The 27,192-nt window shown below is 40.8% G+C and overlaps 2 protein-coding genes and 1 non-coding gene across 10 annotated transcripts in view; all 3 read right to left on the bottom strand.

Moving 5' to 3' along the window:
* The window catches only part of POLR3E (RNA polymerase III subunit E), a 28,650-nt gene extending 28,475 nt beyond the window's left edge, over positions 1-175 (bottom strand). For both annotated transcript variants that reach the window (XR_004499418.1, XM_015643004.3), the window contains exon 1: positions 64-175. The gene's annotated coding sequence lies outside the window, so the exon portion shown is untranslated. The remainder of the gene's footprint in view (positions 1-63) is intronic.
* Positions 176-263: 88 nt separating this feature from the next.
* TRNAL-AAG lies at positions 264-345 on the bottom strand. The gene has a single exon. It is a non-coding gene; the product is annotated as a tRNA-Leu (tRNA).
* A 2,902-nt stretch (positions 346-3,247) lies between these two features.
* The window catches only part of EEF2K (eukaryotic elongation factor 2 kinase), a 29,469-nt gene continuing 5,524 nt past the window's right edge, over positions 3,248-27,192 (bottom strand). For 2 of the 7 annotated variants that reach the window (XM_015643173.3, XM_015643177.3), the window contains exons 2-19: positions 25,098-25,419; positions 23,299-23,349; positions 21,497-21,597; positions 19,870-19,930; positions 19,001-19,038; positions 16,678-16,849; positions 15,406-15,555; positions 13,777-13,909; positions 13,161-13,288; positions 12,562-12,763; positions 12,399-12,451; positions 11,571-11,648; positions 10,709-10,771; positions 9,354-9,488; positions 8,217-8,405; positions 7,701-7,825; positions 6,947-7,125; positions 3,248-6,298 (exon numbers count right to left, since the gene is read on the bottom strand). In XM_015643173.3, coding sequence (XP_015498659.1) covers positions 6,189-6,298; positions 6,947-7,125; positions 7,701-7,825; positions 8,217-8,405; positions 9,354-9,488; positions 10,709-10,771; positions 11,571-11,648; positions 12,399-12,451; positions 12,562-12,763; positions 13,161-13,288; positions 13,777-13,909; positions 15,406-15,555; positions 16,678-16,849; positions 19,001-19,038; positions 19,870-19,930; positions 21,497-21,597; positions 23,299-23,349; positions 25,098-25,340 — 2,211 coding nt within the window. In that variant the 5' untranslated portion in view covers positions 25,341-25,419 and the 3' untranslated portion in view covers positions 3,248-6,188. Of the gene's footprint in view, positions 6,299-6,946; positions 7,126-7,700; positions 7,826-8,216; positions 8,406-9,353; positions 9,489-10,708; positions 10,772-11,570; positions 11,649-12,398; positions 12,452-12,561; positions 12,764-13,160; positions 13,289-13,776; positions 13,910-15,405; positions 15,556-16,677; positions 16,850-19,000; positions 19,039-19,869; positions 19,931-21,496; positions 21,598-23,298; positions 23,350-25,097; positions 25,420-26,501; positions 26,588-27,192 lie in introns of all 7 variants that reach the window. The other 5 variants (XM_015643174.3, XM_015643176.1, XM_015643180.3 and 2 more) reach the window with 5 other exon arrangements.

Raw genomic sequence — 27,192 nt, 5'->3', positions numbered from 1 at the left:
CCCGCAGCGTCCCCGGCGCCGGGGCGGCCCCGGGAGGCGGAAAAGCAGAGCGGCCCCGCGTACCTGTGTGCGGCCGGGCGGGCGGCGGCGCTCCCCCGCTCCCCGTGTCGGTGGCGGCGGGGCAGCGGTCAGGCAGCCGCCATGTTGGTGGCCCCCGGGCCGGCACGTGGGGACGCGGCACCTCCTCCTACCCACAATGCTCTCCCGGCCGCCGCCGCCGCCAGGGGGCGATGGCGCCGACCCGCGGCGCAAAAAAACTCTGCTGGCAGCGGTGGGATTCGAACCCACGCCCCCGAAGAGACTGGAGCCTTAATCCAGCGCCTTAGACCGCTCGGCCACGCTACCGCCATGCTGCCGTCTGTCATTCGGCGACACTTTTACTTCAGACCCGCTTTTTTCCCTCTTTTCCCACTTCTCTCCATCCCCAGCAAGCGCTGTGCCCACACACCCCTTCTACCCGAAAAATAAATGCGGTGGGTCCTTTTCAGCCCGTTTCCAAGCAGCGGCACTCGGAGGGACGGACGAGAGGGAGTAGCTGTGTCCGAGCCCTCCGCGCCGCGCCCGCTGCCACGTGGATGCCACGGAGCAGCACAGTCTGCGCGGTACGCGTGGCATCGCCGGAGCACCCCCTCTGAAAGCTTAAAAATGTTCTAAAATTCTAATTTTCCGTTGCAAAGCCACAGCTCACTGAATTTGCGAAGTCAAAAGTCAGCAGTTTATGACTGGGGGGTTGTTCTTTTGCTGATAGCACAGGGACCAGCACGGCAGTACTCAGTACACTTCTGCAAAGGGGTGGTAGCACACCTCAGCTGCTGGTGCTCCATAAACCTGCCCCTGGGAGTCTCTGGCCGCATTTTGCCTGAAAGTCTGGTGAGTTTTCTTAAAGAATTAACGTCATTTTCACCACTTAATTACATCTGAAAGGTTGTATTTGGATAAAAATTCCAGCTTCTCTAGAAGTTCATTTAAATACGATAGAGAAAATAAACCTGCTGGAGCCCTGCTGACAGCATCTTTCAACCCTTTTCCCTGGCACCTCCCACAGCCTGGCCCTGCAACACAAGCAGCTCTTTGCAGGGAGCTGCTGAACATGGAACCATGGTTTGGTTGGGGTTGAAAGTGTGTAAAAAAGGTCTGATAGTCCAACCCCCTGCAGTGAGCAGGGACATCTTTAACCAGATCAGGTAGCTCAGAACCCTGTCCAACCTGACCTTGAATGTTTATAGGGATAAGACATCCACCACCTCAGGGCAACCTGTGCTAGCGTTTCACCACTCATTGTGAGAAGCTGCAGCATTGCACAGTATTGCTAAAAATTTCATTCACTGCCTACAAGTACTAAGGAATAACAGCACACACATGTGAACATGAATAAACTCCTCTAGTGCTGCTGCAGTTTCATACCCTCAGTTCAGTGCCTTTTCAGGATGTGGGGTTTTTTAAGAATAGAAGGAGCCGACCGCAGAGCAGTAGGACAGGTTCAAGGAGCAGAGAACATAGGCAGACCTGAATTGGCTTCATACAGCAAAGCACCTGTAACCTGCTCAAGCAGAAAAGTTCAGGGGAAGAGTCAGTTTTATCAGTCTCCAAGTGTGTGTGTACAGGAGGCTGCATGGAACACTCAATACAATCTGTTCCTCACTGCATAGGCTGCTCAGTCCCACAGGTCCTTTTGCCCAGGTAGTGCAAGGTACTGACACCCTCCTGAAAAGTGCTTTGCTGCCCTGTCAAAGCTGAGCTCAGCCTCTGTCCCTGAAATGTTTCTGTGCCTGGCCAAAGAGACATTTCTCCTGAGTACTGATGGAAGTGTACTCAAGATTATTCACATTAGCCATGTATGACACAGACGGGATAAGAGCACAGGCTGTCACTCGGAGCTGGCAGTTTGGTCACCAGTTTTTTAATTTCACTTGTGCAACATCAGTTACAATGACAGAACCTTTTCAAAATTAAAAAATAATTAATGTAGAGGAGAACTCAAACTATAACACAAGCTACCAGCTTGTTACATTGTTTTCCTAGCACAGAACAGCCAGAGAATAGCAAGCACCCAACACTTGTACCAAACACTCCCAGACTAAGGGCCAGGCCCAACGGTTACAAAGCCCTGAGCTGTTCCCACACAGGGGTCAGGTCCATCGGCAGGAGCAACTGAGAGATATCCCTGAACTTAAACCTAAAAATACCCTGACTCACCCCTGGCAGCACTGCCCTGCATCCATCCTGAGAGGTTCAAATGAAATTCTACCTGTCCAAATTCAGATGAGAAGTCCTGATTTGACTCATCGTAACTACACCTGGCTCTGTCAGCACTCATTCTACTCTGAGTGAAATTACATCTGTGGAGAAGAGAGTGAGATTCAAATTAGTCCCACAAGACCAGTAATTAAGAAACAAGCAATATACTTATTTACACTTTATAAGCTATAAGAGTTTGCTGTCTCCATGGTTTCTGAAGAATGCTATTCTTACTTTGTTACACTTGCCAAACACTCCATCTCTGTGACAGCAGCTATATCTAAAAACTACACAGGCTATAAAGGTAGAGCAGTGCCAATTTTCACCATTTTTCATCTTACTGATTCTACAGTGCAAAGGCCCAGATGGTGCTTTTTTGTTAGGAAATTTGCTATTTCACAGTGCCTTTGCTAGAGGATAATTTCACATTGTTTAAACTACACAGGTGTAAGAAGTTCCATCTATCTAAATAAAGCCATAAAAAAGCAACAAGAGCTCCCTTTTAACAGTTTGAAAGGGCCTGTATCAAACAGATTATTCTGGCACAGAAAGGGAAATCATAGCAAAATGACATTGTATCATTAGATGTTGTATCCCACCTCAAATCACAGAGCCCAGGAATTTCCAGTCTATTCTCAGGACTAAACAAAAGCTTTTAATGGCATAGGGAGGCCTCTGTAGCACCCTGCAAGTAATCCCTCCAGTCCTTATATTTTATACTCCATTGGTTACAGACACTATGTGTGTAATCAAATGCAAATCAGAGAGTACATCAACCATTTTGTTTTCTGGAGGAAAACAGATTTTGTTGCTACACATCTAATAATTTCCTCCCAGTTAGTTACTTCTGACTGTTGAAAGGGAATGAAATCGGGAATAGAATGACACAATAACAACACAGAGGATTTCTGGAAGCTTGCAATAGTAGGATTGAATTTTGGCAATTTATAAAAAAAAAAAAACCAAACAAAACAAAAGCAAACTCCCACAGTAATGAGTAAAAATCTACTGAGAAAAGTGACAAAAAGAACATTTTTATTGACTAGCCAGAATGAACCCAGACAAAGGGAATGAGAGGACTAAGTGATGCAGGCAAGCAGTATTTGCTTGTCTGACATACAAAGGCTTCCATCTCACTGTCCTTACCTAAGCAATATTCCCACTGACATCTGGAAACACTGAACCCAGGTAAGTTCTGGCAGGCTGAGCCTCAGATTTATTTTCATGTTTTTAAAAAATACTTATTTTTATTTATTCATTGTGAATAGATTAAAAATACAGCATAAAGCAATATAATTGCGAAAGTCTTTAAAATATACAGTTTTTCCCTTCAAAAGAATGTCACAGAATAAGTTGCAATTATTTCTGTAAACAATTTCCATTTTCATATTATTGACATTCCCCTTTATTGTGTGGCTAAATCATCTTATACACCTTAGGACAGAAGGTAGTCTTCATCACCAAAAATTATTATTTGTGAACAAAGAATTAACCATAATAATTTTTGTACTGAGTTGTGTGCACTTTTACATCCCAGATCTACACAGAGCTGTCAGCAACTTTAGCAACTACTGAATTTAGCAAATTAAACTACACCAAAAAAGTGTCCATAATTATCCTCTACATCCTTTGCATGCACATTTTGGACAGACACCTTCAATCTCCTCTCTACATAGTTAGTGGTGATGTCACACATGCTTCCTTCTCAAGGAAAATCTCAAAGATTTGGCATCAACACCTTATGAGGGAAACAAATCCTTTTGTCTGATTTTGTTGTATAGGTTCTGCACAAAACAGACAATTCAACTGTCTTCAGAGGTGAGTTGTGTCACCTTTCATTGACAGCTGATTCCTTAATGCTATGAACTGAACTGCAATAGCAAAAAAGGCCACATCCCAGAGAGCCTTTAAGCATCTAAAGTACAACTTTGGATAGGCACTGAAAACATTCATCTGAATTGCACCCCTCTGGTTCTTTTTCAGCATGTTAGGTACAAAAAATATTAGATTCAAAAATCTGGCTGTTTTAATACGTCACTACCTAAGACCAGCTGAGATCTGGAAATGAGACATTCCTCCACTAACGGGTGAAGAGCTTCACCTTCACTCTCAAAACAGAAAAGAAAAAGGCCATGGGCTCTACTTTCCCACAACCTCTGCAATCTACAAAAAGAGATGTTGCCATGTGTTGCAAGGCTGCTCACAGCAACAAATGCCTGGTGGTTACAGCACCATCCAGAAGCACAACATCCAAGGGTAACTTTCCCTTCCCTCCTAGAAAGGATTCAAATCTTCCATTAACCACCACTCTTTCAGACAGTGGCAGTTGTTACTGACATGACCCTTGGATACTGTCTAAACAGCAATTCAAGATCATTTTGTCATAAAAAAAGAAAAAATGGGAGCAAATGTGATTCCAGTGACAGGCACTTGTACAGGAAAGGAAGAATGATTTCTGTTCCCTGAACAGTTTTATGCATTTTACAAGAAATTAATATTCCTTGGCTAGGCATGTGAGAAATCCTAATCAATCCAACATCATATCATAGCCTGCTCAGCTTTACCCCTGCTTTTAAGAGCTTGGCTGAAGTGATGAGTATTACAGGTTATTCAGCACTTCACAGGGTTTGTCTGCCCTTTGTGCACATCAATTTACACCTTAGGAGACTGCAAGGCCAAGGAGGCAGAAGCTTCCATCTTAAATCTCCTGCAAAATGACTGTTAACCACAACCAAGGAATAGGAATAGCTTCTGTACTATCCATATAGATGGCACAACAGCTTTGGAATAACAGACTGGATTTGAAGAAACTTCTCTCTATGCAAGGATAATTCAACCACCACCAGGTACTTGTCCTCCCCTCACTGGTTAGGATTAGGCAAAGAGGACACAAATTCAAGTGTTTGGGGATAATGCTGTTTTCCATTTGTAACCAGAAATTCTTCTCTAAATGGCATTTGCAGATAAAATACCATTTTAAAATATACTTAAACCATATAAATTGTTTTCTGTACATAGTAATAAGTGAATAAACATCTCCTAACTTCTTCAAACATCCATCCGGAAATGGTGGAAAATGTGTTCTCATTTTAAGTGAGATGATCTAGCTTCACTGAGATTTGAGATGACATTGTTAAGCTAACTTCAAATTACCCATATATTACAAATCTTGCTACTGTACATGATTGGACAAATATAAGATCAGTAGAATTTTATACAACTAAACTTTTATATGGTGCAAAATGTGAAAATGGGAGAGGTAGCTGGATGCCTCACCTCACCATGAATATGAATGATTTCCTAATGGTATAATATGCAATGCTGGTAATGAATAAAACATTCCACTCTGAATATCCTCACTGCCAATCTGAATTATTTTCCCTATCCCTCCCAAACTAAGGATTCCATCTGAAACTCATTTAAGAATAAGAGTCCAACACTGTCAGCAAAATAGAACAGGACTACTTACTAACATCAGTAGCTGCACCCATAAACTGAAAATTTACGTTCATGTGCAAATTTGATGAGATACACCAAAAATGATGAAGAAATGCTGGTAATTTAGGAAAATGTTTTTCTGTATGTGGGGAGGAGAAGAAAAATGTAAACACACTGATGACTGCTGTATAAAAAACAGGACATGTAAAACCTAAACAGTAAGGCCTCATTTTCTTTTGTCAAAAAAACTAGGCCCCTCAGTTATAACAATAAAAAAAGTATAAAACGTCCAAGTGTGTGTGTATTACAGCTTTAAAACACTAAGTATGCTATAGCACTCTAGATACTACTTCATTTATATTTCTACCCTCAAAAAAAGAAAAAAAAGCAACCAAAACTAAAATACAAAAAAAAAAATCAACCTGGTAACATCACATAAAAATACATCTTTTTAGCTGCAAATGCAGCAAGTCTATAAAAAAATTATATACAAGAACTGCTTAATTTCAGTGTCATTCTTCCATCATCGCCCAAGCCTCTTCTGCTTTTTGGTAGTACTGATTTGCCAGTCTGCCCTTCATGGCTTCCATGGCTGCTTCTGCTGCTTCTGTGTAAAGCTCACCTAGAGAGGAAACAGCATCAGTTATGTTGACAGAGTAAAGAAAGAACATGGCTTTAGCCTGAAGCAAATAAAGGACAAAGGGAGAAATTGAGGTCAAACTGCTGGGCCTGATGCATGGGTGTGTTTTAACTGTGTCAGAGTTACATCAGCTGGGAATCTGGCCTCTGCTCTTCAAGCTGGAAGTTATACAACTGGCTGCTGATGGCTCCCCAATGTATTTGGAAGGAGTGGAAACGGGACCAGCCTGTAGGAGGCCCCCAAGACAGACATCTAGCATGTAGGTTACACAGCAACTAAGAGACTGTTGTGTAGGGCCTGGGAGTCATAGCTGTAACCCAAACTACAAGCAGCAACCTGCAGCTCAGGGGAGTGACCCAGAAGAGCAACCTCAGAAGGAGTGAAGGTTGCCTGGCAGTGACTCAATGTGCAGATTGGACCTGGCACCACCCACTACCCTGTCCCTGCCAAGATCTCTTCCTTCACTGTTATCAGCCTTGTTACACCCAGCATCATTAAATCTGAAGGTATTGACACTCTCTATGTTTTGTAACAGCTGAAGCAAGAATTCACACATTTTTGGGGTACATGCTGGGAGAGAAGAGAAGGAAAAGCAAGATTAGAGATAACAGAAACAAAATGAGGCCTCACCTGATCTCTGTGGATCTTTATCCAGGCTGAACCCTCCCATCATTAACATCTCTGCTTCCCTGGCTAGGAGCAAATACCGGGGCTCATCCTGAGTGCCATCATATTCACCTCCCTCATCGTAGTCGGTCATATTCAGTGCAGCATTGTACCAGTGCAGTGCCTCCTTCCAATCCTGGGCTCTGCAGACAAAAATAACTTCTGAAGATGGCTCCCTTATGAAACAAACATACTTTGCATTGGAGATTCAGCATCCAATTTTGTACTGGCTTCTCAGAGCCCTGATGCTCTCCAAGAAAGCAAATGTTCTTATGGAGACTCACTAATGGCACTGCAGCATTAGGTCACTGCAGCAAAATGTGAGGCTGGGGTCACTTTATGCAGGAATTACAAAAGAAAGTATCAGACTGAAGTGTTTTGCTGAACTCCAGAGTCTGAATTTCATTAACAGTTGTATGGTTTTGGTCTGGCATTTATATTTGTGAACGTAACCAATTTAGGAAAAAAACTAAAGCTGCAGAGTCTTGTTTCATAAATACTTTAAAATCAGTTATTCTGCACACTAAGAATGCTCAATGAACTTCAATTAGAAGTTTAATGTTATTTGACAGTGGGAAATTTAAAGAGTATCACTGTTGTGCAAAACAGAAAACTCATGTAAATAAGAAAGACATGCAAAAATACGAAAGCAGAAAAATCATTGTCCCAGCCTTCCCTCAGTGAAGTACCACCAAGTTAACTTTGCAATGCACAGTACCTGTCTGCACCAAGATTGACACCTGTATCATAAGCTCTTGCTACCAGAATCATGGAAGGCCGGTCTCCAGCTTCTGCTGCTCTCAGCAAGTAGTTAAATCCTTTATTTCTGTTCTCCTTTGTATCCTAGTAAAAGAACCAAAACCTTTAAAAACCACGTTTTTAAAACCATCCCTTCATCCCTCTACCATTAAATGCAGTTTCTCAAAGTCCTAAATAATAAATAAATAAGTATTTAGTATGTCTGAGAAATTGGCATAGCCACAAGAAACAAAGCAGCTGAACAGTAAAGGTGGCTTCAAAAGCTTCCCAAAGGCATGCAGTCATTTGCTTGGCAAAACCAGAAAGAGCCAGCATTTTTTGCTGTTTTGTCCAAATCCTTAATTACAAAGTAATCTATTTTCTCTGAAGAGGCTACAGAACACCTAACTATGTTTTTTGTTTCATCTCCATTTCCTGCTATTCTTATGTTACTTTTACAATGGACCACAATTCTGCTTTTTGGCATTTTCCATACCTCAAGAGTGACCTCAGAAAGAATGTGATGTGGCAGCTGAGAGCACATGAGGCCTAACCCAACGATGGCTTCCAGCTCCCCGCAGTCTGCAGCATGCTCCAGGTGGAACAGGGCTGACTCCTGATCCCATTCCTTGTCCTTCTCACAAAAGCGCCCGGCTTCATGATAGCGAACCATGGCCAGGTGAACCTGGACACGATTGCACAGGAGAGACACAGGATGATGTAGGCATCTGAACCTTTAAAACCCTTCTGCTCAGGGGTCAGAGGCATGGTCTGGAGTAAGAGGAGGCTCAGGGGAAGCCCTAGTACTCTCTACAGTTATCTGAAAGAAGGTTCTAGCAAGATGGGGGTGAGCAACTTCTCTCAAGCAGCTGGTGATAGGATGAGAGGACATAGCCTCAAGCTGCACCAAGGGACATTCAGGCTGGACATCACGAAGAATTTCTTCATGGGAAGGGTTGTTAAACACTGGAATGGATTGCCCAGGGAAGTAGTGGAATCACTGCTCCTGAAGGTGTTCAAGAAACAACTGGACATGGCACTTAGTGTTATGGTCCAGTTGAGAAGGTGATGATTGGTCAGAGGTCAGACTTGATGAAATTAGAGGTCTTTTCCAACCTAAAAGATTCTGTGAAAAATAGGCTTCTTCCCACACCAAGAGGTTTGAGAATACCTAAGGCTCCCAGAATGTTCAGAAAGATTTACATCATGTTTTAGGAGTGGGCTTAAGGCCATACATAACCCCAAACTTAAATTGCATTTGCATTATCTGGAAATAGTCTGGAGTAAAAAGAGTCAGTCCAGTTTTCAGGACCTTAGCTTTGCCTGTGTGCAGGTTCGTGGGTACATCACAACCATCCCACTGAATCTTCCCTGTGTGATGCCTCTGGAAAGGCAGACTAACAGCAGCAGGATTCCTCCCAAAGGAGCCCAGATGTTGCAAGGCCAAAAGCAGATGGAATTCATGGGTTCCTGAACTCAAATGTTCCTTATACAACATGGATAGGTGACAGAAAGGTATAGATGTGTTATTTTCAACTGCACAAACAAATGCAAGCAGGGGAACACCTCTATATAAGTAATAAATACAAGATGCTTCTTGCTAGATAAAACAATATCAGCAGACCCATCCTACCTTTCCAAGGACTGACTTCCCAATTTTCTTCTCAAGTTCTAGTGCATTGAGCCTCTGAATTTCTTGGGCAACACAGGACGGTCTGTGGACATGGACTCTGGAAGAGTTGTAAAGATTCCATTTCTCCACACTGATCTGAAATACAAAATATACTATTATTTATATTCAAAATTAAAACTCCCATCCATATTACCATCCAGGAATCAAAGCCTCTATTTATATTGTTACATTGTAGTAAATACTCTTTTAAAACATAGCTTTCAAAAATCATATTAGTAGCTGAATAAATGGTTATTCTTCATTAAAGAAATGGAGTAAACCTCTCTATTTCTAATCTGAACGTCATCACTTTGAAGAATCATCTCAAAGTTTGAATCAGAAAATGTTACTTACAAAAATAAGCAACTGAATAGTCACACTGCAAGCACTGAAGTTATCCATGAACAAAAAAAAAATAAAAATAAACCCATACTTTTCTGTCCAGAATTTCAGTTCCCAACATTTTAAATCCAGCTTGCATTCTAGAACTCCAGAAAAATGGCACGTAACAATGCAGAAGATTACAGACTGATGCATGCACTGGCATTTCTCAAGAGGAGCAACCCAAATGAATAAATTTTTGAACATAATGGATTGGTGGGAAACAGTAGCTGAAAACAATCCTATCACAATTAAGGCCTTTACAGGTACACAGAGAAAACACAACAGGAAAGGTTACTGGCACAGAACTTCAGTCTGTTAAAGCTGTTTTAATTTTCTCAACAGGAATATATAATAATTAGAAGGAAATTCTGAAAATTGTATCTAACTAAATTATTAATTGTTGTCAAAGCTCTGTTTTTTCTTTCCTTTCACAGTGGTTATATGTTTAAGCTTATACCCAAGACCAATTATCACAGAAGTTATATTTCAGAAAAGCATAGAAGGTCTGGTCTTTCCTAATTCAGTTAGGTGACAGTAGTTCTCTTCACTGTGTATCTGTTTCAAACACTGCATGTTTTTAAGAAAACATACAACATAAAGGATGAATTCCAAAATTAAGGTGCAGAAAGGAAATATAATTTAGTTAGGCAGAAAAGAAATCCAGTTTCTTTAAAGTGAGAAACCCATGCATAATCACTAATTTATGACAGCTACAGAGGTGATAACTTGTTTCACAGTACTTCTTTAATGAGAAAACAAAGACAAAACATAAAAGGAAATAACAGAATGGTAAGTTGATATTAATAAATTTTTTCTGTAGCTGAAAAGGAAGGGAAACCAACATCTGGCTCAGTGATGTGGTTAGGTGGCAGATGAGTGGAACAAAGGACAAGCAGAGCAGTGAACTCTGTGAACATTTCTGCTTTATTTACCCTTGCAGAGCTTCCCAAACTGTCTTCATCAGACTCCTGCCTCCGGTTGTTGTTTGAATGGCCCTACATTAATGTAAAGATTTGAATAATTCAATTTGCAGCAACTGATGTGTGCTAGTTATGCCTGTAGACTATTCCTACCCTGCAGAATTAATAGTGACAATGACCAGAACTGTTTCCATTGGATCCTTTTCTTTCAGTGATATCACAATATATTAAGAAACATAACAAATGATAAAGAACTTGGCACACATGGGCTTTAACCCATGTTAAGCTGGAGATGCCATGACAAATACCTTGCCTTAAGGAGGTGACAAAAGGAGTGGTATCTCTGGAAGCAGTATTCTCTTTCCTATTTTCTAATTAAATATCTTGTTAAGATCTCCAGGTCAAAAAGCATTTATTCAAAAATTTGTATTTTAGAGGAGTAGCCAACTAACTTCCAGGAATTCTAAAGTTCCATATTATAACCTGACAACTCTGTTAATTTAATGTTTAAGGCCATACAAAGTAGAGAGTGTAAATTAATTTGAAAACAGATATTAATGGATTCCACATGACAAGAAGATGGCTACATCTTTTAAATTCAATATGCAATACTTCAAAAACCACACAACATCACCTAATCAAATACAAGATTTGAAATTAAGCTACTCATTACAAATAATCTTTTTCCTGCAAGAGTGCCATTCTTAATATGAATAAATAATTCTGCAACATGGATGAACTTCTTTGTTTCCTCTATTTTCAAAGTTCAGGTCAGGATCAGATCTAGATCAGGAAGTATAAAAAAATGGATTCTTCTACAGAAACAGTTTAAGTATGAACAGGCCCAACTCTGCTATACCAGTCAGGTTCTTACCCTCTCTCTATGATCCAGATCTTCTGTCTCACTTCTCTTTTCACTGGGATATCCACTGTCTCCACCATTTTCAAAATCCTACATAAGTCAAGGACAGAACAGCATTAGCATTACACTTTGTAAAGATCTCAGCTTGACATTTCTCACAGAGAAAAAGCCTTTTGCTGCTTCGATGAAAAATACTGGATAGTTATACTGGATATACTGGTTATACTGGATTATGCCACCTCTGTCAGAAGGAGCAGGACTTGATGATATATAAAGTAGTCTAAGATTGTCTTCTCTCTTACATACATTAGAACAAATCAAGGACTTGCATATTTTATCAAATCAAGAATACACTAAATATAGTTCCCAGCTTCAGTGATAAACCACTAACTGTCTGCCCCTGGAACTAAGGCCCAGCACTGGAAAATGCCCATTTCAAACTTCTTGCATCCCCTCAGGCAAGGTTCTCTAACATCCCATGGTACCAGTATATGCAGAGACCTAATCCATAGAGATTCTTTAGCTTTCATTCCACAACAGTTGACACAAGTGCCCAAGACACAACATGCAGGCAAGGGAACAGGCATGTGCTTTAAGTACCTGTTAAAATACACCAGATGCAAATAAATTTCTGGTGGTAAAATAATGACTACTAAAATATTAAGATAAAATGTTCTCCCTTTACTAGACCCAGCAAATGCACAAACATAACATGATCTGCAACAAAAAAAGTAGGCAGAGCACCTTTATGTGCTTTTACTGAACAAAACCTTTGGGAAGTCCTATAAAGACATTTCATTAGGCAGCTGCAACCTCATTTTCTGTTGGAAAGACACTCACCCTTTTATTGTCAAGCTGATCCAAGTTATCTACTTCACTGAACACAGGCCAATCTAGGAGAAAAAAGTATTTGCAGTTATTATAAGGATAACATGCTTGACAAACCAAAGACAAGTCCAATGTTCAGGAACCCCCTCAGAGGTGATGTATGAGGCTCACTCACTAAGCATGTCCACCTTGTGGCTGTGAGGGGTTGCAGAGGAGGGAGAGCAGGGCAGGGAATCAAATGCCACATCACTCATGCTTTCATCCCCAGAGTTTTCAGACAGGCGGAAGAGCAGAGGGGGCCGACTCCCGGACACCGTCCTCACCCGGCTGCTGCCGCATTTCTCCTCTGTGCCACGGAGAATTGTCTGAGCAGATTCCTTGGCAAATCAATGAGAAAGTCCTGTCAATAATCCTTCTGTGTACTCTAAGCATGCTATATAAGCCAATGTGAACGTTCATTAGGAGTCCTCTAAAAACATACAGATGAATACAAAAGTATTTGCTTTGAAAAGTTCTACACAGCAACAAAGTATCAAGCCCTGAAATTTTTACTGTCAGAGAGAGTTTTGTTTTATTCCAAGTGTTACATCAAGTCACATTCCCAGCAAAATCAGCTGAAACTGAGATCAATTTGCAGCAAGCATCAAATCACATTTGTGAGATCCAACTCATGATTTCAGCATTCAAAGATCTACTTGGTCCCAAATATACACTGTGTTACAAGGTTCCCTGTTAAAGATACAGCTTAATTACACTTCTTCATCAAACACTTACAAGCAATTTTTTATTATAATCCAAGGCATCTTTCTCTTTGGATGAAAGATCAAATGGTGCAAGCCCCATGCTTTTGCAGATGTTGTTGCAGAAATGAGAATGAAAGAACAAGGCCATACCTCGAACACCTAAGGCATTAAAAAAAAGTTAAGAAAGGGTTTACTCAAATTTTATGTTACAATTTACTTAATAAAAACTGAAAGTCCCAAAGCTTTTCCTAAAAAGTCAAGACAGAGAAATTGCTTTGTAGCACACAGCCTAACCCACTTCCTTTCCAACACCTCTAAGAGCTTTTCACTCTCTCTGCGTGAAAGAGTAAAAGAAGTATGGAAAATCTTAGAAAGCTATGTATGAACAAGATATAAGAAAAATTAATCCAACTGCATCACTGAGAAATGTGCCTAAATGTGATCCTGCTTACAAAACTTGCAGTGTCCTATGAACGACTTCATATATGGACACCTGGAACTTCAAAAATACACAGGGCCTATCTCTCTGCATTCAGCTGTTTGCAAGGCCCTCAGAAATGTGTCAGCTCACCCAGGGCAGTGGCTACTCAGCAGAGCTGGGAAGAAAAGAGAAGCACCTCTTAGCGAAACAGAATAATTGATTTTACCTAGGTTGCCATCTCCAAAATCTGAACCACTTTCTGTATGGATCTGAGGGTCTGTGTAAAGATCTCCAACTCCCTGGATATCAACAACAATGAGCTGGTGTCCTGAGCGCTCAAAGGTGAAGTGACTGAAGGCCTGGAAAGGACCATAGAAAATGTTTGAGAACACCCTGCCTTCATCTACTGAAAACAGCAACACATATTCCCCCGTTATAAATGGGAAAAGAAGTCTGATAACTATATCAGTAAAATGTAACTGGTATAAACATCATGATGAAAGCAGCAAGAGAGACTAAAAGCATGTAGTATCCTGTCTGTCCAACCTGCTTCAACTCAGAGAGGCTAAAAGAGGCAGGGTGAAAAGCAGCACCCTGGGTACAGGCAGGGGAAATGAGATTGCTTAACTCATTTTTTTACTAGAGATTGTTTTCCACTATAGACTTCACCTTAGGTAGTGGGGAGCTGGCTGGCAGAGAGAAAAACAGTGGGCTCTGAAGCCAGTGCAGAATAACTTCTGTATAAACATTCTGGCTGGGCCTGTGAATCTGCAAGCTCTGCATCTCTGGGACACTGATTCCTTGTGCCAACAAGCATTAGTTCTGCCACAGTTTCAAAAAAAAACCCATAAATAAATGTGAGCATACCCACAAATTCTTCTTCCCCTCTGAGTGATCCCCCTGAGCAACTGCTCTGTGTCTGCATTTGTGTATCAGATAATGAAATGTACATTTGTGCTCCTGAAAAAACACATTTCAAGAATCAGGTATAAAAAATCCTTTTCTTTAGAATAAAGCTGAGATATTAGGAATCTTCTGGGAAGGCCTCCAAAAAAGCATTGCCAGGCCTGGGGGAGGCGACTGGTGGTGATAGACAAACATTTTAACTGCAGCAAATACCAGGGAACATTTTGTTCCCAACCTGTGAAAGCACAGAACTGATTCAGTGCACAAACGACAGCCCAGAACATAAATTCTCTGCTTACATTAAGCCTCATGACAAATACCTTAAAAATAGTGGAAAAAAATGTAAAGAACAAAACTCTCAAGGCCCAGAAAAATACCTCTTTGTTACACTGACCACTTTGCGTTTTTCAATAGTATTTTACATTTATTTCACAAGATTCAAGAATCACTTGAAAGCTGTACTTGTACTTCTGTATGCAATCTCAGATTCAGCTATTCAGAGGCTGCAGCTGGAAAAACCTACATTTTTATATGCAAATGGACTAGATTTATTTATATAGATTGGATACCAGCCATCTCTTGTGTATTAGGTGAGGCACCAAAAGACTATTCAGTACATTGTACATGAGAGATCTTTCTCACTGTCTATTTGAAGAAATTTTGAAATGTTTTGATGCCTGCATTTATAATTAGAGTCAAAGGGCTTAAGGTTTCCAAAGAGTATTAACCCTGTTCAACTGAGCAGTAATCAACTGAAATCCAATAAAGAAGCACTCAGCACTTGAAAGAGCAGGCCCCAAGTAAGGGGCAGACAAACTGCAAACAGAGAAATTAATCTGGCATTGTACTGCAGAGCCTGCAGTTTCCTTTCTTGGCCATACTGCAAGACCTCTGGAGAGAGCCCAGAAATTCCCTGCAGCACACTTTAAAGCATTAAACAAAGCCTCACTTGTGGAGTTAGACGAATGTTGTCATCTCGCACAAATCCAGAATTTGAGTTGTATTTGATGTATTTGCCCTCAATGTAATGTTCCAGATGAAAGAGAGGCTTTCCAGGCCTGTTCTTCATTTCTATAATACAGGTTTGCATTATATCCACCTGGGGAAGGAAAGAAGATAAACAATGACTAACAGAATTCTGTCTTCAGATCTAAGTGTGTGTGAATCCTCCAGCTGTGAAAACTTTCCCTATGCAAGAATCTGAACAATTGCAAAGATCCTTCTGTTTAACAAGGGGGTGGGGGAAGAGTCATGTGCGTTTGAGTTATTGGAAGAATTCCATAAATTTAAAGCAGTCACTTCAAAACACCTCACTTCTGCAACAAACCCCTCTGAAAAAAAAATTCTTAGTAAGTGCTGGCTTTCTATTTTATATTGTGGGTACCTTAAGAGTACTCTGCAAAGAGTCTGCACCCAGAGAGCAAAACATACAGTCACTACTGCACAACTTGAAGGAATGTGTTTTCAGAGAAGGGCTGAGGGTATCTACTGTTCAGGTATCTCTGTATCTTGCCTCACCTTCTCCCTCTGTCCCACAGACATTCCTAAAGCAGAAAACACCACAACTCTCACTCTACTTCGATATTTTCTCCAACATGGCATTTAAAATCTCTAGATTTGTAGATTTCTCTCTGCATACTTCACTGTAGACCTCATCTTGCTGTTATTTAGTTATTAACTAACCCTCATATGGAAGGCAATGCAAATATCCCACATATCAAAACCACTCATTTTGGACATTAAAATTGGTAAGGCTTCCAGCAGGTTTCCAGCTCTTCTCAAATTCAATGCTAGTTACATGTCTGGATGGGTGTGCAAGATTTAAGCATCTACCTTCCTGGAGCACCAACAAATAAGTGCTTGCTGAGACTGCTGCTGGCAATAAATTCTGTGACATCTCTGGTTATCACAAAAGCAGCTGGGCACACATCAAAGAGAGCAATCCAAACACCGTTTTATTTTGGTTTTTGGTCAACAGCTGAGGACAGTCAGACATTCACAAACACACAGCCCCTAGTACTGGAAATATAGAGCAATTTCTGTATTTATTCTACTCAAAATCAGCTATCATTTAACAGAAAACACAGAAGGGCAAAAGAATTAATCCAAGCATTTAAATGTGATGGAATGTGAACAAGTAATTCCCTCTAAATTATGTCTGAAAACTAATCCAATAGAAGAACAATACTGCATTTTTGCTTAGCAAGATTTTTGACTGCACCTGTTTTGGTGGCTTGTGCCGGTTGTACTCTTCTCCCCAGAGTTTTGCTTCCATCTGCAGTCGAACATCCTCAAAATAAACATCCCTGCTCACACTCTCTATGTATTGCTTGGCAACATAATTATAGGCACATTTCCAGTTCTGAGTGTGTAAGAAGTTGGACAGCTTTTTTCTGAAAGACAAATCAACTGTTGGTGAAAGGAAACCCAAGGATTTTAATTAAATCTTTCCCATTTCCTTGCCTGCATGAACAGAGAAAGGCTCCAAGATGAGCAGTCATTTACCAGGTATTCCACCTGAAACGTGAAGCACAGCAAGGGGACAAGGGAAAATGAAACATCCTATGAGAATGACTGGGATGTGCCAAACTGTTTGGTTTAGCTGCAGCTAATTGTGCTCTGAACTTTCTCCTCCTCTCAATTCCTTTCCCTTCCTGTTCCTATCAAACCTGGAGTATGAAGGGTTGGTGCCTTGTCAACAACCTGTTCTAATGTCAACATTATTTTCTGCAGAAATTAACAGGGAGCAGCCTTTCAAACATGAACTGAGAAACCTCTCCTGGGATAAAAGCAATCTGCTGGCTTCTCAACACACAGCAGTCACTGCTCAGTAACCCACATACTCCCAGCAGGAAAACTGCACCTGTCAGTTCTCATGATGCAGCTTTTCCCTTTTGTTGATGAGCAAATCTTTAATCCACAGATCCCTCCAAAGCAGGGGGGCTGGGGCAGGCGGGTGGTAGTGTGTAGCACAGGGAAACATTGATAACAAAGGATCTTCTGGCTGCCAACAAATGCATTAAGCAGGTGCTTTAATTAGTAGCAGCACTCAAAACTTTCAACCCTTCCCCCTCCTTCCTTTTCCTCTCCCTGCCAAGATCTTGGTGCAGAGCTCTTGGTACTGAGGACGCTCTACAGGCAAAGCAACTTCATGCTGCCTGTACCCCTGCAGGGATGGACACACAGTCACTGCAACAGAGGCCTTGGAAAGAATGAAAAAGGAAATGAGGTAAGAATTTCAGCCAGATCCCAAACCTTCCCAGTTCTTGAAGGAACACACTCCTCTGCACAAAACAAGCCAGATCATGTTTTTCTCAAGTCAATATCCTCACATTGGTTCATTGGGCCATGGGTAGCTAATGCTGTCACTGTCTTAACTAAACACTTGCAGAGTTAGAAAAATCTAGGAGAGAGCTCCAGATGGGAAATATCACTGTACTACTGACACATATGGGAAACCCAGCAGTAGGAAGCTGATATTCAAGTTGTGCTTTTTTAGTACCAGAGGTTAAAGCAAAACTGCTAACAAATTTCTGTTTATGGCATTACTCAAAATATTGTGTAATGGGGCATTTGGTAGGAAACAAGAACTAAGAGCAATGTCAGCTGGCTGAGATTTGTTACTTCCTACTGTATCCAGTTGGCTTTGCAGGAACAGAGCCACCAGCATAAACTGATACTGAAACAGTGCTAAACTGGAGCACTGAGGGCTTCCTTTTCTTCCTTTTTGCTCAAGTTCAAAACCTCACATTTCCATCTTTCAGGAATCACATCTATCTTTCCAGAGCTGAAACCACACATGAAGTGCAATTTCTCTGGATTCCACATATGTGAAGAAGGGGGAATATTTTTAAACACACACACATATGTTTTCCAGGAAACACTGGTTTCCAGAGCCTGAAAGGGGCGAGGTAATCTCTTAGCACACCAATTTATAGCTGGATAGTGATCCCCACAATAACATTGATAACACTCTTCAAGGAAGGAAAAGTTCTTCTCCTCTGTCTTCCCCCCACACTTTATCTTTCTGGGAACCACAACTGTTAGTGTTCCTGTTCTGCCTTACTCAGAAAAATATTCTGGTATATGTGATCCAAAGTAAATTCTAGGAGGATAATATTCTTCACCAATTGAGGCTTTTCCAGTTGAGACTGCACCATCCAAATATTCTTTCCTTCTTTCTCTTTTCTCTGCCTAACTATAGGCCTCAAGTTGGTCTCCACACTGCACACACCTATGACCTCATATAAAATTTTAAGATATTTTAGCACACAAGAACCACAGAAATTAAGTGGCTGTTACTATACTTGTATGAATATTTTGCATCCAAGGAATGGCTGAAGTAGAATATTCAGGGAAATTCTCCTTTCTGAACCCCACTCCCTGCAGGTAGAGTCACACAAGCAGGGATAATACCCTCAGCAAAGCCTTTTAGAAAGGAGTCAAGCTTTACACAATTTCCACTACATCTAAGTGAAATTCCAGTCACCACAGAAGAAAATACTGCAAGAAGGCAAACAAAGATGAAGTGGGCAGATACTCACGTTCTGAAACACTCTCGCATTGCTCCACGGCCGAAAGGCTGGGGAAAAGAAAAAAACAAAAATCCAGCATTGCCATTTCCACAAAGTTGATTTCTAACCAGTAAGAGACACAACCATAATCTCCCCTTTATACCATGCAGAAGGCTGTTTTCAAACAGGCTCTATAAAAATATTTCCTCAAGGAAAACTGAAAATGCACTGGTAGTGTAAGTAGGTATCTGGGGAAAAGGCATTTGGATGAACTGTCCCCGCCAATATCCCATGGAGAAGAAATGGTATGTCTTTTAAATAAACTATTTAAATTCTCTCCCTAGTTGGGAGTCAGCTCTATGTGACTGCCTAAAGAAGTTTCACAGACTTCATGCTCTCTGCATTTAGGCTTCGGTATAGGGTGTGCCAAAGAGAGCATCATCTCCCCAGTTGCCAGATACTCAGCCAGCAGCACAGAGTGAGACAACCCCAACACACAACCAACCCCAGGACTTAACTGGGAAATGACAGTGCCTTCTACCCTCATATACAGAAAATTCAGTTGGTTTTCATTCTAAGAACAGAAATTATTTGGGAGCACACAAAATAGTAGGACTACTGCCAGGCAGGGAAATTATGCCAGAAGGAAATGGGAGGGGTGACATGGAAGGGAAATCACTGGGAATGGAACAAATGCCTCATGTTGCTGACAGGGAAGGTCTGAGTCCATTTTCTACTCTGTTTTGGAGAGAAGGATACAAAGAAAAAGAGATAGGAGAAAAGAATTACACTGAGACTTCAAAATTTCTATGAGGAAAACATCTTGCTGCCACTAATTAGGAACAGAAAGGAAATTACAAACTTGCTATTAGGAAACATGAAGGACAGTGTGATCTTACTTGAGAAGCCATCTTGATAAGGACTTCATCTTCAACCCAGTCCCCAGTAACTGCATTGTACCTGCAAAATCAGGAAATACAGCTCAGAAAAATGCAAAGGGAACCCAAATCCTCCCATTTACAGCATCTATCCTTCCTTATCTGTAACTGACTCTGGAAAGTGCTGCTGCCACTCCCACACAAAAGCTTCCAATCTTCCCGCTACACTCTGGCCTTCCTTATTTTGGGCAGGCAAGCAGAAATACATTTAGCTCTTTGAAGAGACACTGAACCCTCCTGTCAGTGAGCAGATCCCAAAGTAGAAGCTGAACTTCTGTAATGCTGCAAATCAGGCTCTATCTTCTTTGAAGGTAACCCTCCTCTGTGATGCCTGGGAAGCACACTGGGTGCAGATAGGGCCTCACCAAACTCTACACACTGGACAGGTTGTCTCCCCAAACCCTGAGCTTACACAAGCCTGGTTCTGGCTGGGTATTTGCCTTGGGGCTGTGGAGAATGTGAGCAGCACGAGCAGCACCAGCTGTGAGAAGCAGTGCTGCCAGGAACTGCCCAACACTGCACTGAGGGAGGAGCAAGTCCCTGCACAACCCTGTCATAATACAAAGAGTACCACTGTGGTTTATCCCCACCCCTTTAACTCCCAACACAGTGAAAACCAAATTGAGAACCACAGCAGCTGAGTCATCAACACATGATTGTTTCCAGCCTGGCTCCCCCAACCTGCACAGAATAATTCATGCATGCAGACACCCCATATTCTCCCTTATACATTATGTATCACCCCAGTTTACAGCAAATAAAGAGGTAAAAATAGGAGTATCTGAGACATCTTTTTAGCAGGACATTGAGCACCCCTAAAACAGAATTATCACTTATTTGTATTTTAAAATATGCAAACTATTTCAGGACTGTGTGGCTGACCAGGGACAGATGAAGCCTATGGGGAAGAACAGCACTGCAAGGCTGGTATGGGATTGGAAGAGAGGCGTCCCCAAACACTGATGCTAAGTGGTGACTAACTGACCTCTAACCCCTAACCCTTCCTCTCAGACACCTGTGTCAGCAGAGTAAATATTTTGGCAAGTCTCCTGTTAAAGCACTGAAACCAGTTTCTGGGACAAACTCCCTTTTAGCACGTAGACCACAGTGTGCTATTCTGGGCTTTATAAGGATTTAAACTCCAGCCACATGCAACAAAACTGCATGGACTAGCAACACTGAAACTGCTATCGTGGGAAAGTCATGAAGGGTTATGTTGCTTTCTTTACCAAACAATTTAAACTAAGCATGCTGCCTCTTTTTTGGGATTAATTTCCTTATTAGACTACACTTATGGCATAAATAAATCAACCAGAAAATACTTTTCAGCCTTGTTTCCTGTCTACACAGTGAAAGTCCTAGATACTGCCTAGGTGGGAGATAAAGTGTGAGAATGGTTTGCTGAAAGGTTTATTTTTTGATGATGTGAAGTATTTGCATATTCCTGGGAGACTGAGTTAAGACCCAGTCACTTCAGGCATTATGGAAGTTCTTCAGCCAGATATTCTGCACTAGACAAACTCAGCCCTTGCACAAACCAGGAAAAACCTATTTAATATCAGCATCCAAAGGTGGAAGACTCACAGACCTGTAACGAGTGGCATGTTCTGTCTCAACGTCCTCCAGATGAAATTCTGCCCAGGGATCAGGCATGTGCTTGGCTTTCTCAATAGCATGTTTCCAGGTTTCCTGAAGAAGTTACAGACCAGCACTTTATTTATAATCAGCAGCAGCTCACAAAAGCAGCACTTCCTAGAGCACATCAGGATCCCAATGCTATGGAGATGTGCAACTACACAAGCCCCCAAAACACTGCTCAGAGCAGGAACCAGGTACTACCAAAGACCACTCTGACCTTTTTATTGTCTCAGTTATAATGAAACCCAGCTCAAATACATAAAGCGCAGATTTCAGTTCAATTTGCACCACTGTAAAGTTACTGAGAACAGAATCTGGCACAGTATATACCAGATACAACTTACAAAACCTGTGGTAATTTGCAGATATCTCTAATATGCTCTGCAAATGGCAATAAGGCACATCCAGATGATATTAATTCACTTTTTCTGTTTTGATTTTTAGCTTTTCATACCTAGCAGCATATGCTGGTTTTGCATGCACAAGCGTATAAAAAAGTCCATTAAAAATGTAATTAATATGGATAAAGTAAGAAGTTCTGTGAACCCCAGGGTCCCAGACTGTGCTCAGTACGAGACAGAAAAAATTAGAATGTTGTAAAAATTGATTATTATAACAATTCCAGACAAGTAGCTATTTCAGTGTTCACCAAGTCAAGAGAAAAATACTTAAGCAATTTTCTGGAGTACAGTCTCTCTGTAACAACCAATTTGGACGCTTTACTACTGACATTTTTTTCTCCCTCTCTCACATTGTATATTTCCAAGAAAACTGGAGATATGATCCTGTGATGTGCCAAATGCCTTCTGCAAAGCGAGCAGGAGAAAAAGCACTCTGCAGCGTACCAATAAAGAACTATTGAGCTCTGAGATACTACTACTACCTCTCTGAACTCCAAATGTGCAAAAACAGTAACTTTTAAAATTTTGGGATTATTTTTCTTTCCAGGAATTAAAATCCGTCTTTTTTTATAAAAAAATAACACTGTAAATTTGTGTCAGCAATGGCATCAAGGAAATTTTTGAAGCAGCTAAGCTTTAAAGTTTGTGTTTATTTTTAATTTCATCTTTAACTATGCATACCTTGCAAACTATTTAAATGCTCCCCTTTCTGACAATAATAACACAAAATGAAAACAATACTACATTAAAGAAAAAGAGCTTAAAAGACATGTTGAGAAAGATGTCCTACACGTTTCATAAGAAAATGAAGTTGCCTCAGGTCATGCAATGACAGCTCATATGGGCCTGAGAATTTCCATACTTTAACACCTATGACAGAAAGGAGAGACAGCAACCAGCAACAAGAACTGCTTGGTTGATCAGCTGTATCAAATTGTTTTTGAGTAGATTCTTTCTCCAAAAGGTGATTTGTGTTCCTGTTAGATAATAATTTTCAAAAGTTAATTACTTGTGCTTGATCTCTTGAGGTGCTTTGCACAAAAGCTGTACCCTAATCTTTAAACAAACACTAGTTGGATTTCATGGAAATTATGCTAGCAGTGCAATTTTTCTCCTGCTGGAGGCATATGGCTGCCATACAGTGAAATTTCAGGGTAGAGAACACAGGATGGATATTATTACTCCATTTAACAGGTACCTCTTTTAGTTTTGACTTGATGACTCTTATGAGCTGAAGCGATCAGTCCTCCCAAACAATAAAATAATGAAAAAAAAAATCCATAAAAGGAAAAAAAATAAAAAATCAAAATGGATCTATTAGATATGGTGTTGACATTTTTTTTTAACCTACCCGACCATGGTCAACCACAGAGCCATGCTTAGAACGATGTTGTGTGTCATTCTAAAGGATCCATGAGAGACATGAAAGTAGGAAAATACATGTGATAAGACAAATTATTGACAAAGAGTCTTGGTTCTCTTTGTTAGTAAAAAAAAACCCAAAAAAACCCCAAAAAACTTCCAGTTAAAAGCCACTCTTCAATTTATATTCCCAATTTAAGTTCATTCTTAGAACACTTGTGAACAAACCTATTGAGGTAAGTCAATTATTTTTTTATTGGAAAGTATTTATTAAAAGGGCCTTGCCTATTAACTAGCTAATTAAACATTGCTGAGTCCTGTTTAAAGGAGAGAGTTAACACCAACTTCTCTGTCTGGCTCTGCCTTTCATAATCAGTGGCCCACAATACCTTTTTTTAGCTTTGAGGTCTGACAGGCAGACTCTGATAGGCCAGGCTGTGGCATTTAGGATGTCACCAGCCCTGGCTGTCTCCTTCATTGTGCTGGAAATCACCATCCCTGCAGCTTAAACAGGAGATGGAGACTGGCTTGCTCCACATCTCAACACAAAACAATTTATCTGTAATAGGAGTTACAATTCCAAACTAGACATTATGGAGACCAAAACACAGGTACAAACATTCTGCAGAAGCAAAATGATATCTTAGGAAGGAGGAAATAACTGCAATTTCTGAAGTCCTTATCAGTTTTATCTCAGACCATATGACTCAGAAATTGCACTGCAGACCCAGAGGCAAATGTTTAGTACATGTTAAAATGTACACACAAATGAAGATTAAGCACCCCATCAGGTCTTAGCTTGCTTGCTCCTCACCTTTCTTAGGCATATGTACCTTTTAATGTTTCTATTGACCAGCTTTGGTAAAAACCTTCCTGCAGAGAAGCCAGCTTCACTTTCAATGTGTTACTATGTTATCTGACTGAAATAACCCCCAGTATTTTTCCACAATCAAAGCATGCATTAGGCATAACTGAGATTTTAGAGTATCTATTAGAAAAAATGTTAATATTTATAATAAGAAATGTGTTACTAAAACACATTTAACGTGTTAATAAAACATTAAATATAGGAAAATCTAAGAGACATGCCAGTTTAGCACAAACTGTTTAGAATTTAGAATATCTAAACTACAGAGTGGATGTTACTTGAGGCTCCATTGCCCAGCCTGATCTGTGTGTAGGGAGCTGAGTGAAAAAGGACACACTGCCAAGGAATCACAAGCTATAGGCCCTCTGACCTCCCTGCAATGCTGTAGCTGCTGTTCATCCCAAAAAGGTCAGATACTGCTTGTGTACACTGACAGGAACTGCTGCCAGTGTGAACCCTCATGCTCAAGCACAAAAGTCAACATGCCAAAAGCTCCCATATAACATAAAAACTTACCCTTACAATTTTATAATTAACAATTTTATTTGTCTAACTAAAGACTAGACTAGAAAAATTCATAACAAATTATCTTCTGACAGGCCCCAATTTCTCTTACACCAACTCTATTATCTTTTGAATCTCCTAATCAACTAACTGCATTGTAAATGGATTGATCCTATTGGCAGTGAATTGTTCTCCTGGACTGAGTGGAGGAATATCCTCCCCAAACTGAAATGGACAGTAAGCAATTCCATGGCAGTGTCAGACTATTGGCTTAATGGAATTAACTGCAGGTCTGGAAAAAACAGATGAGTATCTTCATTGAAAAGTGTTAGCTACAAGAGATGAAGCAGTTAGAAAATCTCTCATGCCAACTAAGTAAATCCAATACCTTAATGAAGACTGAAGCTAATACTTACCTTAAAGCTAAAGCTTCTGGGAGAAGAGCTTGAACTGTACTGCTCAGTTTTTGCTAAGTTGCTGTAGTAATTGTCTACTTTGGTACTGGCAGACTTGTTAGAAACTGGATCATCAGTTATTGGACAAATAAAATAATTGTCTTCGTCATCACTATCAGCATCAAGATAATTCCCAGAGTCTGCTGGAGTTGTTCTGGCATTATCAATCCCTTCCATACGAAAAATGAGGTCCTCGTCTGCCATGTTTGCAGGAGGTTGGTTTAACTCCTGCAAGGACTGGAACACCCACTACTCCAATGCACATGCAAACAGGGGGAAGAAGCTGGTGAGAGAAATAAAAAGGAAGAGGTTATTATTAAAAGACCAAATAATGCTCATGACACTGATGTCAGCACACCGGCAGAAAAGAAATATATTTGCATCTGTCTCTGTAAAAGTAATCCTCAAGTACCTACACGTAGTGTTGAACACCTCTGCTAGAGCTGCTGAGAAGAAGCAGTCTGGTTTTAAACTGCTAAATGACTGAGAAGATAGGAGCTTAGTATTATTCTATCCTTGGTTATCTCCTCCTCCAAATGTTTTTATTCTTCCTTATATGAAATGCTGAGTTTCACAACACTAGTCTCAGAAACTTGAGAGAGTTTTACCTCAAACATCCCAGTCAAATTTTCAAATCTTTTCAGGACAAGTCAAGGATATTGTGTACCAACTATCAGTCAAATGAATTAGAGAGTGTTGTAAGAAGAACACAGAAACATTTTCCACCATCCACAAGATCGAAGTTGGTTTTCAGCTCACATACAGCTAATGGCCCATAGGATGCTGAAAGTGCATCACATTGAAAAATGAGGTGGAGGAATGATTAAAGCCCTTGGAAGAGGTAGAAGTTTACACAGATACTCTGGAAATAGTGGCATGAACAAACTAGAAGATTAGTGAGAATATTCAAAATTTAACCCTGATGCTGGCTGAGTAACAGCATGTAATTTAAAACAGTGTCCTTAAAACTTCCAAGTGTCACGTTGTTTAGTTCTTCACCCAGCCAGCAAAACTGGGGACTTTCACACAGCTAGTCTAATAAAACAACCACAAACCAAGGTTTTCAGTTTTGCTTTACAGTTATTCCTCAGCCCTTTGCATTTTCAGTCTTCTGCGTGAAACAGGAATACTCCTATGTATTCATAGCTGCAGACCTCACTCCCCAGTTACCGAGAAACTGGTCACCACAGAAACAGTGCCTTAACACATGGCATCTTTCACCAGCAACATCATCTTGTTGGTTACTGCTCTTCTAAGAGGGGCAGCACTCCCACACTTCAGCCAGCAACATAGGTAATTCCAGCACTCCATCAGGCATCAGCTGCTCTGGAAAACAGCTGCTGGAGGAGGTCTCAGCCAACTCACCTCACTTTACACTGGAGCGTTCACCTGCTCTTCCAGCAAAGACCACGTGGGAGCCGTTGATTTTGGAAAGGGGCAGTAGCACATACCTGGTGGGGGAAGGTGTCCTCAGCTGTCACTGCCATTTTTACTGTGATTGTCTTACCAGTGTGCACCGAGTGCTGGAGAACCCCTAATGCCTGTCACACTCACAGCCAGCAGCTATCAAATTATGCTTCAAGGACGTGACTAATCCAGGACATACCACAGCACTGGACAGCCCCATTACACCCAAGTGCTGTCCTGCACTCCCTTCTGCTCCTGCTGTCACACACATCAGCACACCATGGGGTTCAGGACAGTTTGAGAAGCAGCAGCAATACAGGTCTGTGCAGCAGTGACTGCAAACATTCTGATTTCTGTGACTTGTGTAAATTCAATATCACCACACAAATCAGATACTATTTAAAGCTAATGGTGTTTATAAAAGTCTCTTGGTTTTTCTTGGAACCATATTTCTTGTAAAGTACTTGTGATGTTTACTTTGGAAGTGTATGTACCGAGAACCATACGCATGTAAAATGCTCTTCAAAACAGAATTCAATAACCACGCTTTGAACTACACAAACACTGCTCTAAACCTCACAGTTTGCTTGACAAAAAGCCTTCAGCCTGAGCTTCATCCCAAGGCTTATATTCTGTGCTTTTGCATTAT

This window comes from Parus major, chromosome 14 (assembly GCF_001522545.3).
Source record: "Parus major isolate Abel chromosome 14, Parus_major1.1, whole genome shotgun sequence".
NCBI lineage: Eukaryota > Metazoa > Chordata > Aves > Passeriformes > Paridae > Parus > Parus major.
Note: the sequence above shows the minus strand (reverse complement) of the source record. Positions and strands in the feature narration are given on the sequence as shown.